The sequence below is a fragment of the Coffea arabica genome, chromosome 3e (genome assembly GCF_036785885.1).
Source record: "Coffea arabica cultivar ET-39 chromosome 3e, Coffea Arabica ET-39 HiFi, whole genome shotgun sequence".
In the NCBI taxonomy this organism is placed as follows: domain Eukaryota; kingdom Viridiplantae; phylum Streptophyta; class Magnoliopsida; order Gentianales; family Rubiaceae; genus Coffea; species Coffea arabica.
In genome coordinates, this window is record NC_092315.1 from 669,298 (window position 1) to 682,751 (window position 13,454).

The 13,454-nt window shown below is 38.9% G+C and overlaps 3 protein-coding genes and 1 non-coding gene across 8 annotated transcripts; 3 read left to right on the top strand and 1 right to left on the bottom strand.

Moving 5' to 3' along the window:
• Positions 1–3,335: 3,335 nt before the first annotated feature.
• Positions 3,336–8,139, bottom strand: LOC113738043 (uncharacterized). Of its 5 annotated transcripts, none has more exons than XM_027265201.2 (13): positions 8,002–8,139; positions 7,273–7,398; positions 6,961–7,158; positions 6,663–6,809; positions 6,194–6,294; positions 6,009–6,078; positions 5,733–5,823; positions 5,323–5,392; positions 5,121–5,216; positions 4,903–5,002; positions 4,722–4,808; positions 4,537–4,628; positions 3,336–4,421 (listed from the first exon to the last, which is right to left on the bottom strand). In XM_027265201.2, the coding sequence occupies exons 1-13, from the start codon at positions 8,027–8,029 to the stop codon at positions 4,284–4,286; spliced, it is 1,344 nt and encodes a 447-aa protein (XP_027121002.1). In that variant the 5' UTR covers positions 8,030–8,139; the 3' UTR covers positions 3,336–4,283. The 5 variants fall into 5 exon arrangements, with proteins under 5 accessions (XP_027121002.1, XP_071940243.1, XP_027121001.1 ...); XM_072084142.1 differs by having other exon boundaries at positions 4,722–4,793; positions 7,261–7,398; XM_027265200.2 differs by having other exon boundaries at positions 7,261–7,398.
• LOC113738303 (U2 spliceosomal RNA) lies at positions 3,750–3,944 on the top strand. Its single transcript, XR_003460089.1, has one exon. It is a non-coding gene; the product is annotated as a U2 spliceosomal RNA (small nuclear RNA).
• On the top strand, positions 8,035–8,859 carry LOC113738046 (dirigent protein 1-like). The gene is made up of 2 exons (XM_027265207.2): positions 8,035–8,070; positions 8,132–8,859. The coding sequence occupies exons 1-2, from the start codon at positions 8,035–8,037 to the stop codon at positions 8,681–8,683; spliced, it is 588 nt and encodes a 195-aa protein (XP_027121008.2). The 3' UTR covers positions 8,684–8,859.
• Positions 8,860–9,046: 187 nt separating this feature from the next.
• Positions 9,047–13,144, top strand: LOC113737869 (receptor-like protein kinase ANXUR1). The gene has a single exon (XM_027265013.2). It carries the CDS (start codon positions 10,173–10,175, stop codon positions 12,750–12,752), a length of 2,580 nt encoding a protein of 859 aa, XP_027120814.1. The 5' UTR covers positions 9,047–10,172; the 3' UTR covers positions 12,753–13,144.
• Positions 13,145–13,454: the final 310 nt, after the last annotated feature.

The window sequence follows — 13,454 nt, forward strand, 5'->3', positions numbered from 1 at the left end:
AGAATTGCTACCAAAGTCTAACAAACAGTTAGCATATACTTTATGTGTCTTGAATGCTAACCAGTTCCATCGTTTCTTAGTATTATTTACCTTGTAACACACTTTTTTTTTTCATTTTAAGGATAATAATTAGGGGTCCGATATGAAAAAATTATAATTATTTTGTGGCTGCTTGTAGAGAGGATTCTAGCGTGCTTTGAACCACCCCACCCCATAAAAATAAAATAAAATGAAAAGTAAATGAGTAGCCGAGCTTGAGTAAATGTCTTGGTCAAACTTGGAAAATGGAAAATAAGACAATAATATCAAAGTCCTTTTTTTTGGTTGGGTGACTCGTGTGTCGATTATCAAATAATAAGCAGGAGACGCCATTTGCATTCAGGCCATCCAACTATATATACAAATTTTTATAATGTAGCTTAATCTGAACTCCTCCTAATCCTAAATTATTTTGATTTCAGATTATTTAGTGCGCGGATATTAGGGTGACACGGCATTAACAGGAGTGTGTTTTCCTGATCTCTGCATGCGTGTTTTGAAGTAATTAGCCAGGGAGCCCCGGTGATCGATTACCCCCCATTCCTAACATCCACCAAACCCGCCCAAAGGTCATAAATTGATTCTTGTGTTAGACTTGTTAGTTGTACAGTCACCGAAACCGGCAAGTCAAGGTTGACCTCCTCTGTGCTTCGAGTCTGAAGTTGGAAAAGCTTCATCCATCGGGATGAACGAGGAATTTTAAGCAATCATTGGCATGTAAATGTGTTTAGATTGTGAGTTTTTGTATAAAAATATATATATATAATTTCTCTTGGAATATCTGACGTATATTGCATCATTGTAGTGTATATATATATATATATATATAAACTTACAACCCATATAAAGCAATCAAATCGACCATGTTGTTGAGGGCGTAGCAATTTGCAAAGGCTCAATATCATACTTTAGCAAAGACAGAGATGAATGAATGAGATTACTACGAAACAGTAAAAGTTAAAATGGACCCCACTCAGAAAAGTTAAAATAAATCAAGCAAATTTATAAATATACAAACAAAAATAATCCAAAAAAATCTTATACAAAAGTTTTTTCATATGTAATACTACAATAAAGTTTTATAAAAACACACATAAAAACTGTTAATTCAAACGGAGCAATAAACAAGCATTACAGTACTGGTTTTTTCAGTTCATTGTTTAATCTTTTTTTAAACCTTTCTTTCTGCCAATTCTACCAATACTGGTTTGGTCAGATGAGTAGACTCGCTAAAAAAAAAAAAAATCCTTTGGGTTGGAGAAAGTTTAATGGATGATCCATAGTCCATACAGAAGTCAGACATGCTGTTTTTCAACGTACATCCCGGAACACGGTCATACTTAACGTCTTGACCATTTCAGGTTTCAAGCGCCCCCCAAAAAAAAAACCTTGAAAAGTAAAGTTAAAATGTAGACAATCTAGTTGATCCAAAGTTGCAGTATATGCTGACTTGGCAAGTTAAAGTCAAACCAAGAGCAGGCTCGCAATGGCAGTTGCAGTCGCTCCTATCTAATTGGGGCGTTTCAGCTGCTAGTTGACCAGAATTAGAACATACTATTATTAGGGCTTGAGCAAAGTCTTGGCTAACCAAGGAGATCAGTTTTGAGATGCCACTCACATAAAAGTTCTTGTTACTCGATCTATAGCCGATTCAAAACCTCCCATTTATTACAAAAAAAAAATAAAAATCTATAGACTATTGTGATTATATTTTCGTATTTTAAATACCGTAAGTCACTTTTTAAGTACCACTTTTGCGACAGGAAAAAGAAAAGGTCTTTTATAAGACTTACTCAACCAAGCAATCCGTGGTTGACTTGGAAAGGTGGAGCGTGACAAAGCTTTAGGTTTTGTTGTCTTCTCCACCGGCGCATTTGCCAAAGTAATTGGAACCAACCACTACTATTATTTAAATCTTTGGCAATTCTGATCAGCATCTTTAACCGTATTGTTAAAACCATGGTCTTAGTCATCAAAGAAACGCAAACAATTAGGAAGAAAATTGCATCCCGAAAAAGTAAGCGGGCGATAGCGAACTCCTTTGACAGGTCCACAAATATTACCTTAATCCTAACTCATCCTCCTGCTAATGAAATTTAAGATTCTTAAGCATCCCATCCTGGAAGCATTTTGTATTCCGTTAACAAGTCATATTAAACGGAATTGCATAATTAGGACCCTATAAACGATGGAAAAAATATATGTAATTCTCCAACAATTCAGTAGCCTTACCTAATCAAGCAAGTAGGAGTCATCGTCCCGAGAAGAGAGAGAGACCCATGCATATACCTCCTTAAAAACAATCTAGGCACCAGACTGACACAAAAATTCAACCCAGTTCAGTTGTTGTGTTATTTTTATCCTTCCTAAAAAGTAGTACTATTTGGAATACTGCTTAGTAAGATCTTGGCATCAGGTCACAAAGACTGAAGTAGGTCCAATGCAATTTTTTCAGTCCACTTCAGGCAGCCAGTGCCAGAGTGGGTTGGTTTCGCTAACGTGTGGCTGGCAGGGGCCGGACAAGTTTTAATGTCAACATTCATTATCCTAATGCGCTGATACTTCATACTTGGTCAGAAGTTGGATGGAAAAAGATCAATATGTCTGAAGCAGTAAACAAATTGCCGCTGTATTTTATCATACATATGTGCAGCTTACAATACACTGATTCAACGTTCCCCCGGGTCAGCAGACCATAGTTGACATGCGTAATCTCGCGTTTAAAAAGAAGAAAGAAATAAAGGGACAAAAATATTTGGAAACTCGGAATGGTCTTTTTTGTTTGCCACTTTCAATATAATATATTGGTACTGAACTACTGATCTTAGGGAGTGTTAGCAAGTACTATCAAATATTACAAGTATCCTCAATAATAATAATACAGATCTTCCAATCAGAACCAATTCCTTGACTTGTGAGCCCAAGCAAACTACTTACTACATGCTTTGTTAGATGCTCTTTCTTACATCTTATGGAATGTGGTCTTTTGTCAGCTCTTAAACTCTCCATTTATTGCACCCCTTTTTTTTTCTGAAAAGGAAAAAAAAAAAAAAAGAGGGGTGAAGGGATACTTTTTGGGATCAGAATGTTGAGGGAGGACCATTATTAGGTGGAATATATTTGAAGTTACGAATATATTTGCAATCCCATTTTTGTTAATCACATCTTCAGTATCATTCCAATCATATAGTTTTCATTTACTATATTATATAATAAAATAAACGGTGAGAGTGCAAATAACGTTTCCACACATTTATCATCCATTTGGTGGACAATAGAAAAATAACAATTCGACATTCCAAGTATCTAGTTCAATTGTTTCATTGAAAACCAAAATTCTTTGTGACATAATGTCCAATTGTCTGTTTGTTTGACACAGAGCAAAATCTTTCAGGGATGCCTAGAATTTATACACTTTTGGCAGTATGATAAGCACCCAATATGTGCAAACAGATCCAGCTACTATTCAATACAAAATCAAATTGAAAGGACCATTTTTACCCATCAAGATGATCTTCACGTAGTATTAGTCTGATAGAGGGGTAAAAGTTAGGCGGAGCTAAAAAGAATCTGCCTGTGCCCATGGTTTTGGTTGTAAACAGTAAAGAAGAAGAAAAGGCGGTTATTGAAGAGATCCCACATCGGAGCAGCAAAGGGCGCCGCGAGAGCTTGGAGAAGTATAAAAGCAGCGAGCCAACCATGTAACAAGCATACCTTTCTCGGCCTTTTGGCTAAGATCAAGTGTAGTATCTGTTCTTATCAGTTTAATATCTGATAGTGGGCCATCGGCCCACACGATATTGACTCAATTTTTCTAGGGGGAGAGCCCACTGCGGTAGCTTGCTGCCGGGGCCCTCGAGCGTCGCCTGGGCTTTGCACTGCAGCCTCGGCCTGGCGCACCCCTCCAATTGCCAGTCATAAAATCTTCAAATCGAATTTGTCTGCACTGCACTTCCTTTTGGGCGAGACAAGGCCCAAGCACAATTAAAAAAAAAATCGTATGGTGTTTTTGTGATATTATGCGACACTTTAAAAATCCAGAGTTCATAAAAACGAACAACGAACGACTTCTTGGTTGCTCGCAACTGTAAAAAGCTTTTTAATCAATACTAATTGCCTAACGTTTACCGCGGGTGCGGGGGAATCTGCATTGCGAGATTTGTCTAGGGCCTGCTTGCTACCTAGTATTCTTTCTGCGATTGATACAGGAGAGTGGAGACCTTGACATTCTAGCTTATCCAGGATCAACTGGTGCCATAGGCTTTAACAGTTCCAACCAAGGCAAGTGATTCCTCAAGAGCCTTCAACAGATGTTCAGGACAATCCTCAATATAAGCATGTGTATGATTAGACTGCATAGATGTCAAAACCCTTCCAACCACCTGGACATAAGAAAAAATTACCCCCCAGAGATTACGTTGGAAGCAGAGGGTTCTGAATTTGCTAATGATAAGACAATAACTAAGGACAGTTTCCTACAGCAGTATGCGAGACTACCTTTCTTGCGTAGCCTCCAAAAGCTACCCCTCCAATCAAAGCATTTTGTGAACTAGATGGTACTGAAGGCATCTTTTTACCTTCAGATATCTCTGCAAAAGAATTTCTATCTTTTTAGTTGGAAAAACAGTATGAATTAGGAAACATCAAACAAGAAACTTGCTACAGAGGGGATAGTTTAGTACCAGGTATGGTTGTTGTTTGGAACAATCTCTCTCTTTTCAGCCCATCTACAGTGTGAGCATTGGTACCACCAGCTAGTTGAAGAAAACCTGGGATGAGTAGACAGAACTGGAATTGGAATTTTGAGCTTTTACAAATCCTAGCACCTAAAAATAAAGATAAGAAGATACTCCAGACATGCACCTTTGGGCCTGCCACTAGCAGAGACTAAACGGAGGGCAAAAGCAATTGCTTCCCTCGTGGCTCCTCTTCCGATGTCTCCACTCATGGGACGACCATCCAACTTTAGTCAGCATAACATACACAAACCATCAAAAAGCTCACAATACAACTTGATGAAACTCAAGACCTCATTTACAAGTAGTAAAAAATTCAGATTCCTGGTTTTCGAGGGCCTGTACCTGCCATAAGTTGATGCAATGCAGGTTGGGTTCCATTATAGAATACAAAGTGCTCATTGCAGCAATAGTTAGATCCTTGACATCGGGCATACTAACCTGCACTTAGTAGAGAGTGAAAAATGCTCGTAAGGATCAATGTACATAGTTAGATGACAATAATCAGCGTTTGATCATAAACGCAATAAAACTGTTCTGCACTTACTGCCACTAGTCTCAAATGATTAATTGAATCTCCCAATCCATTCCAAAGTTCTTCAAATGCACTTGCCTGCCTACAGATATAAAAAGCGAATCTAAGTGAAAACAGCTTAGCATTAGTAACTATGTATCGATAATTGGGTGACGTCGCACTAAGCCCTCACATATACTGAAACATTACTCTCTGGTGAATGTAGAAAAATGTACCGGAAAGACTTGGGCAATTTCTCATCCCGTGACTGCAAAACATGCCTTTTCAAACTACTATGAGTCACTTTATTTTGATTACCATTTACTACATAAATATTGAAAGGTTAACTTGGCCAGCATGCAGTTAGACATATATTTGCTGTACTTGATCCATAATACAAAGATAATACTAGTAGTCTACACAGTGATATGGCGATAAGCTACCTTCCATTTGTATGAATCTCTATGGCATCAACGTCATCTCTTTTGAGAAGTTCAACTGTTGTGGTAACGTCTCGTATGTATGTAATTGCTCCTAATCAATCGAGTGTTCTGTTATAATCATTAAATGAGCTAGTTCAAGGTTTTTCAAAAGAGAACGTCATGAGAACGTTCAATCAGACGAAACTTCCGCTGGGAAAAGAAATTATGATAATAAGGTTCTCAAAACTCAATATCAGATGCAAGCATGCAATAAATGAATTATGAAGTTTAACTCACTTATTCTATCAAAGGGACAAACAGGAATGCAGCGGCCACAGCCATAGCAGCGATCAGCCAGGACTCCACCCTGCATTCTCAAATCTAGTTATTGAACATAAGCAAATGATGGTGACCAAGATCTTTACGCCAGAAGTTTAGCTAAGCTTAATCAACTGAATTACATAAATGAAACAGAAAAGAACCTTGAGTCCACTAGGTGTACTTTCTCCAAGTATTGCATTAGCTGGACATACAATCTCACACGGTCTTGAGCAATCAAGGGGACAATCATCCGGATCAAATTCTGTTATATAATAAAGAGCCGTTACTGGCTTTTTGTTTAAGAGTGTGCTTCCTAAAGGATCAAGGGTCATCATTCCTGAGAACATTCAGTTCCTGTAGCCATACTATGACCACATGAACTAGTACAAGAATGCTCCACGATTCAGGGAAGCAGTGCTTCTACCTAAATTCCACACCAAGCCATCTCCTTAAGTTGTTTATTACTAGTAATATCAACTGAAGACATCAGCCAAAAACAAAAGGATTTCTACCTCGAGTTATGGTGGCATTATTATGCCAATTACAGACGCACAAAAAGAAAAGGGGAATTTGTAGCATTTAACACATCTTCATGTAACCCTTATGGAGTCCAAGAATTGAAATAGTTACCGGCTTTACGGAAATGAAGATCTTCATTGTCATTAACACTGACCATAATCCAAGGCCTGCGAATGGGGAAAATAGCACGAGCAGCTTCAATTCCTTCATTCACAGCACTCACTACAGATGCTTCAGCAGCACAGTCAATGCAATCAACTGAATTTTCATTCACACAAAAAGACTCATACATAAGGCTTCACTTCATTCAATAATACAAAACCAACTATAAAAGAAGGCTTTTTTCTTCTTTTCAACAAGCGGCAAAGGAATAAGAGGAACAAATGCTGATCGAAACGTTCTGTCTTACCACCAGCAAGAGTGTACACCAACGAAAGATTCCTGATATCAGCAACATCCTCAAAACTAGCACCACAAATAAGCTTGACCCAGTTGCCTTTTTGTAGAGATTCATGCGGAGAGGTGGTTATTGAAGGAATCCCAGTTCTCGCTATGAGGCTTTTCACCTGTCCTAGGCCTTCTCTTTTGCTGCTTATATTCAGTTGAGCTGTGACAGCACAGCAGAGCAATGTTACACATAAACTGATTAACAAATTCAACTTTCTTCTAGGACTTGGAACTTGGAAGAAGGCAAGAAAGAGAGAGAAACCAGATTGAATACTTGACTGGAGCGAAGCACAGCAAGATAAGCTGAGGGCCATCCCAAATCTCAGTGGAGCCGAACCATGCCTCAAGAAGCTGCTGAGTGTTTCCTTCAGATATTTTTGGTCTCGAAAGTTGCAAATGACTGGAGGAACTATGCAAATTAAATTCGAACTTGCTCGAACTTTAATACATGTGCGTGTGTGTTATATATGTAAACACACACGTGTGTGTATATATGTATGTATTTTTGTACGTATCCTTCTCTTTCGGACTTAGAGGTGGCAAAAGCGTGACAACAGCTATTTAGGTGAAAATAAAGAATGGTGCTAAATGCCAACGCCAATTATACACACAGACCACTGACGCAGAAGCTCTTCTCCGTCATGGTTCACCTACTTTACATGTAGCCAATCCCATTGCCTGCCTAAAGTTGTGTGGTTGCGCCATAGTGGTCAGAGATAGAACCAACATTGAGGTCAGAAGAAGTGGTTCCCTCAATTTGTTAACCGTTACTTTTTCTGAAGAAATGAATTGCTGATAGGTCTATCTATACTTCAGATTCATATTTGTAATCGTAATGAACAGTTTTCAAATTGCAATTTTTGTCTTACTCTTTGCTAATCACCTTAAAGTTCAATCAAGAAAAAGTGCCAAAAACATAAAACCCCTTTGTCATTTTCCGAGCCGCGTGGTTAATCAGATACTTATTAACAAAGCTAAACTAAACCCCTTAAAATATGATTACCCGTAGCTGCCCCTTTGTCATTTTCCATTGAAAATGTTCTCCAAGTCCTCTGCTAAGCATCATTTGGCAGTCATAAAATGCAGCAGCATCCCCCTATTTCCAGAAAAAAACTAGCGCATCATCCATTTAGGTCATAGCCATGCCCAGTCTTCTCAGCTATGCTTCTACCCCTTTCCTACCTCTTCTGGCTCTGCCCATTCTCTGCTGGGCCACAACCCTCAGGAAGCACAAACCCAAGGAAACCAACCTTGTTTTCTATATCCACGACAACTTTGCTGGAGATGACACCTCTGCTATGACCGTGGCGGGGAAGGATGGCCCAACGACGAGTATCTTAGAATTTGGAACTCTGGCGGCAGTGGATGATCCAGTAACTGAAGGTCCAGATCCAAAATCCAAAAAAATTGGAAGGGCCCAAGGTTTGTACATCAATTCTCAGCTGGATGGCAAAGGATTGTACTTGGTATTTTCTGTGATATTCACTGATGGAGAATACAAGGGGAGTACTTTGGAAATTCAAGGAGCTGATCCCTTCTCCATCAAGGAAAGAGAGTTTTCAATTGTATCAGGGACTGGTTTTTTTCGGTTTGTTAAAGGGTATGGAATTATGACAACTGAATTCATTGACATACCAAACTTGAGGGCTATTCTTAAACTCGATGTCACCGTCAGGCATTATTGAACAAGTTTAGTTGTACAACTTGGTTTACTTTGCAGCTCTGTTCCCATAAACTTGATTATGGTACCTTTTTTTCTTTTTTCTTTTGCTTACTTTCTTTCTCATGAAAGGAAGGAAGAAAATAAAATTAATGTGATAATTTTCTCGATATAAAGAGATTAAAAAAAAAATTCATTTGATCGTGTTTGCCTGGCATTTTAGTACTTTAATGGAATTATTGTGTTCACTAATTCAATTTGAATGGAACTTTGAACTTTTTGGCATTGAAGAGTTAGAATGAAAAGACAAATTAGCAGAATTCGTACATTATGTGGTAAGCCAGATAATCAGTAAGATATTCATGATGGAATAGATGATATGGAAATTTCGGGGAGGGATGGACTGGTTAATACTAGAGGAGGAGGGATTGAAATTAAAAAAAAATGATATGGAAATTCTAATAAGACTTTTTTTTTTTTTTTTTTTTTTGTCGTAACGGTATATGTTTAGCCTACTCCTACTCTTATCGGGGGGAGGGGGGAATCTACTCTATGGGAAGGTCCAACTGAGTCGGGGAAATCTGATAGAGATTGAACCACCATTAGATCAGACAGGTGCACCACACACCCGTATGTATTTAGAACAAATCTCATACATTATTGTAAGTGCCAGGAAATTAAAAGGCTTACAAATGCAAACCATTTATTGCTATTAAACCGTCCCTTTAAGATCCTTGTAGACGAAACAAAGATAAGATCATAAGATGTATTATCCTAGCCTAGGTGATAAAAAAAGCATTGAAGTCAGCTTCATCACTGTGACATAATTCATAATTGAAATACTTCAATTACATATGTTACATATTGCAAGAATAAGAGTAACTTTACAATTATCCAAACCCCCCAAACACCCAACCAAAAAAAAAGAAAAAAGGTAATCGTCCAACTCTCAATTGTTCTTACTATCGACTGTATTTATTGAGCAAATAAATGCATATGTTTTACTCCATGTTTTATTTGCCCTCAAGGCAGGCCAAAGTGACCAGTAAGACTCGACAATTGATGGCGCCAAATTTGGAGGAGTAATTAAACGCATCAATATAGCTATAAGCAACATCACTCACTCGAGCCGTTACTTTCTTCCTTCACCATTCCTCTCTAACAACCTCTCCGCCCTCTGAAACTCTCATCAATCAAGAAACATTGCTGAAAATAATAGAGCTGCTTGAGCAAGCTGAATTAGAAGATTGGCTTCATGGTTTTTCTTTTTCCTTTTTCTTGGTTCAATAAATGCAAATTCAAAGGTGAGCATGCCAATATTTTCTTGTTCTTGCTGGTCAATTTCGATTAGGTTGTTTACAAATCCTCCTTGATGGGCATCAAGTGGAAAATTCTTGCCTTCAGTTTCTCGTAATCTGTTTCCTTACCCCACTCTCTTGCATGTCCGTACTTCCTTGAACTCTTTTCAAGTTTCTTTCTTTCAATTACCCTTCAAAGGGAATCTATATTCAGGCATGAATTTTGATATCCATGTTTTATTTCTTGGAATCACCTGTTCTTTCATTGTGAATAAGGTCCATTCAGCTAGTAACAGCAATATATCAAACTCTGATTCTCTTGTGTTGGCTTGTGGTGCTCCTACCAATGCCACAGATAATAACGGCAGGAGTTGGATTCCAGATTCTAAATTCCTTGCATCTTCAGATAATTCAATAGTTGCCATGGCTCTTTCTCAAGATCCTTCATTGCCTTCCACTGTCCCTTACATGACTGCCAGAGTATTCCAATCACAATTCACTTACACGTTCAGAATTTCTCCCAAAGCCCGCCACTGGATTCGCCTTCATTTTTACCCTTCTTCTTATAATAATCTCAGCTCTTCAAATGGATTCTTTTCTGTAACAGCTCATGGTTTCACACTTCTTAACAATTTTAGTGCTTTGATCACCGCCCAAGCGCTTACACAAGCTTATATTGTCAGAGAATATAATATTGTACCAATTCAGACTGGTATTCTCAACCTCACATTCACTCCATCACCAGCATATAATGGATCTTTTGCTTTTGTCAATGGCATTGAGATTATCTCAACGCCAGAACTTTTTCAAGCTGCGCCTTTGGTTGGGTTTTCAGAGCAGTCAGTGGAAGTAGAACAGAATACGGTGCAGACACTGATTAGGCTAAATGTTGGTGGACAGTATATTCCAGCTAGTGATGATTCTGGTCTGAGCAGAACATGGTACGATGACTCGCCTTATCTATTTGGTGCAGCTTTTGGTGTCACCTCTCAGGCTGATGAAAATGTGAGAATCAATTATCCAACTGGTTTACCCGAGTACATTGCTCCTGTTAACGTTTATGACACAGCAAGGTCAATGGGGCCTGATCCAAAGGTTAATCAGAATTTCAACCTTACATGGGTGTTTCAAGTTGATCCCAATTATACTTATCTCGTGAGGTTCCATTTCTGCGATTATCAGATGTCCAAAGTTAATCAGAGGGTGTTTGCTATCTTCATTAACAACCAAACAGCTTTTCCAGATGCAGATGTGATTGGATGGGCTAGCGCAAAAGGGGTACCAGTTTACAAGGATTTTACGATACATGTCAGTGATAGGAGTGGCGATGAACAATTGTGGGTGGCTCTGCAACCTAATCAAACATCCGTGCCAGAATTTTACGATGTAATTCTAAACGGTCTGGAGATCTTTAAGATTAATGATACAAAAGGGAGCTTAGCAGGCCCAAATCCTGTGCCATCACCGCTTGCCACTCCCATGGAGTCCGAGCCAAAGCAATTTGCACCATCGAAGTCCAGAAAAACTGGCCTTATTCTCGGTGCGGTTGGGGGAGCAGCGGTTGGCTTTGCTCTGGTTATTGGTTTTGTTGCATTTCTCAGGCGTAGGAAGAGGATGGCTCTCGGAGAAAGTTCTAGCATAGCAGGTTGGCTGCCAATTTATGATAGCTCGCGCTCTTCAGAAACTGGAACAACAATCTCAGGCAAAAGTTGTGGCAGCAGTCGCATTTCAAATATTGGTGGAAGCCTCTGTAGACGTTTCTCCTTGGCCGAGATAAAAAATGGTTCCATGAATTTTTCTGAATCCCAAGTTATTGGAGTTGGAGGATTTGGTAAGGTGTACAGATGCTTTGTTGATGGAGGGACTGAAGTTGCCATAAAAAGAGCAAACCCATCATCAGAACAAGGCGTTCATGAGTTTAGAACTGAAATTGATCTGCTTTCAAAGCTAAGACACCGGCATTTGGTCTCTCTAATTGGGGCTTGTGAAGAACATAATGAAATGATATTGGTGTATGACTATATGGCTAATGGAACTTTGAGGGAGCATCTTTACAAGACCAAGAAGCCACGACTTTCATGGAGACAGAGGCTGGATATCTGCATTGGCGCTGCAAGAGGCCTTCACTATCTTCATACAGGAGCAAAGTACACTATCATCCACAGGGATGTGAAAACTACTAACATTCTGTTGGATGAAAAGTGGGTTGCAAAGGTTTCTGATTTTGGACTCTCAAAAACAGGTCCTACTCTTCATCAAACACATGTTAGTACAATGGTGAAAGGAAGTTTTGGGTACTTGGATCCAGAATACTTCCGCAGGCAACAATTGACAGAGAAATCAGATGTATATTCCTTTGGGGTGGTCCTTTTTGAAGTTTTGTGCGGAAGGCCAGCTCTTGATCCTAATCTTCCAAAAGAGCAAGTTAGTCTAGCAGATTGGGCATTGAGGTGTCATTCCCGGGGTGTTCTTGACGACATTATTGATCCATGTATCAAGGGGGAAATGGCACCTGAATGCTTGAAGCACTTCGCAGAAACAGCAGCTAAATGCTTGTCCGATCAAGGAATTGATCGCCCTTCAATGGGGGCTGTTCTCTGGAATCTGGAGTATTGCTTACAATTACAAAACAATCCAGATGGACCAGAATTCGTTGTGCAACAGAAAGCCAATGATGCTTATGCGATGCATGAAACGTTGCTGACCATTGAGGAGAATGATAAAATAAGCCAGGAGACAGAGGACAGCAGCTCCAACGAAATATTCTCACAAATAATAAATCCTCAAGGGAGATAGGTTGAGTACATGTTTCAATTTTTGCAGTGCACTTTACTTGCTGCTTCTTTGCACATTGTTGGTAGTGATGTTCAAGCATTAATTCTGCTGCTTGTCTGTAATTGCAGCCAATTTGATCGCATTTTGGTCTTAAACATTAGCTATCCCTTGTGAATAAATTAGTGGAAGGGCTCTAGGCCAAGCTTGATGGTAGATTTGTATTCTTCATTTCTCTTTTTTAGTTTGAAAACAGTAGGATTCTTGACCTTTCTGATGATTCTGCAACCTAGTTCATGCAGATCAAGTAATAATTTTAATCTTGCAACCCATTCTGTAAATTAACTGTGTTCATTAGTGCTGGCAAATCATGACCCTTCGGATGTACTTAAAATGCATATTTTGGATTCTCTCGAGTTGTTTTAAGTCTTAGGTGTTACTTCCATCTATCCATGTTTCCTGAATATCTGAATCATATTTGAAGTTTGAGAATCGGTTACTATTTTCAAATACAAAAATGACAATTGGAACAATGAATACAGGCAGGGCATTGTGGAAAACATACAGAAAGAATATGTGCTCAGGACGTAAGAGCACTCAGTAAGCTCTAACCAAAACCAAATAAAAAGTCTGGATAATATTCAGAGGAAAGAAATAACCATCTGGGAACTCGTAGGCTACCGTAACCTTGCAAATTCCTGAAAAGGGCTCAAGATTGCAGGTACA

Bases quoted from the DNA above. Each gene is read 5' to 3' on its own strand.
- LOC113738043 (XM_027265200.2), bottom strand. From the start codon at position 8,029: ATGGAAAATGACAAAGGGGCAGCTACGG. The intron at 5,393-5,732 runs GTAGCTTATCGC...TTATATCTGTAG, and splicing joins GAGATTCATACAAATGGAAG to GCAGGCAAGTGCATTTGAAG. The intron at 5,217-5,322 runs GTAAGTGCAGAA...TACTAAGTGCAG, and splicing joins ATCATTTGAGACTAGTGGCA to GTTAGTATGCCCGATGTCAA.
- LOC113738046 (XM_027265207.2), top strand. From the start codon at position 8,035: ATGTTCTCCAAGTCCTCTGCTAAGCATCATTTGGCA. The intron at 8,071-8,131 runs GTCATAAAATGC...TCATCCATTTAG, and splicing joins CTGCTAAGCATCATTTGGCA to GTCATAGCCATGCCCAGTCT.
- LOC113737869 (XM_027265013.2), top strand. From the start codon at position 10,173: ATGAATTTTGATATCCATGTTTTATTTCTTGGAATCACCTGTTCTTTC.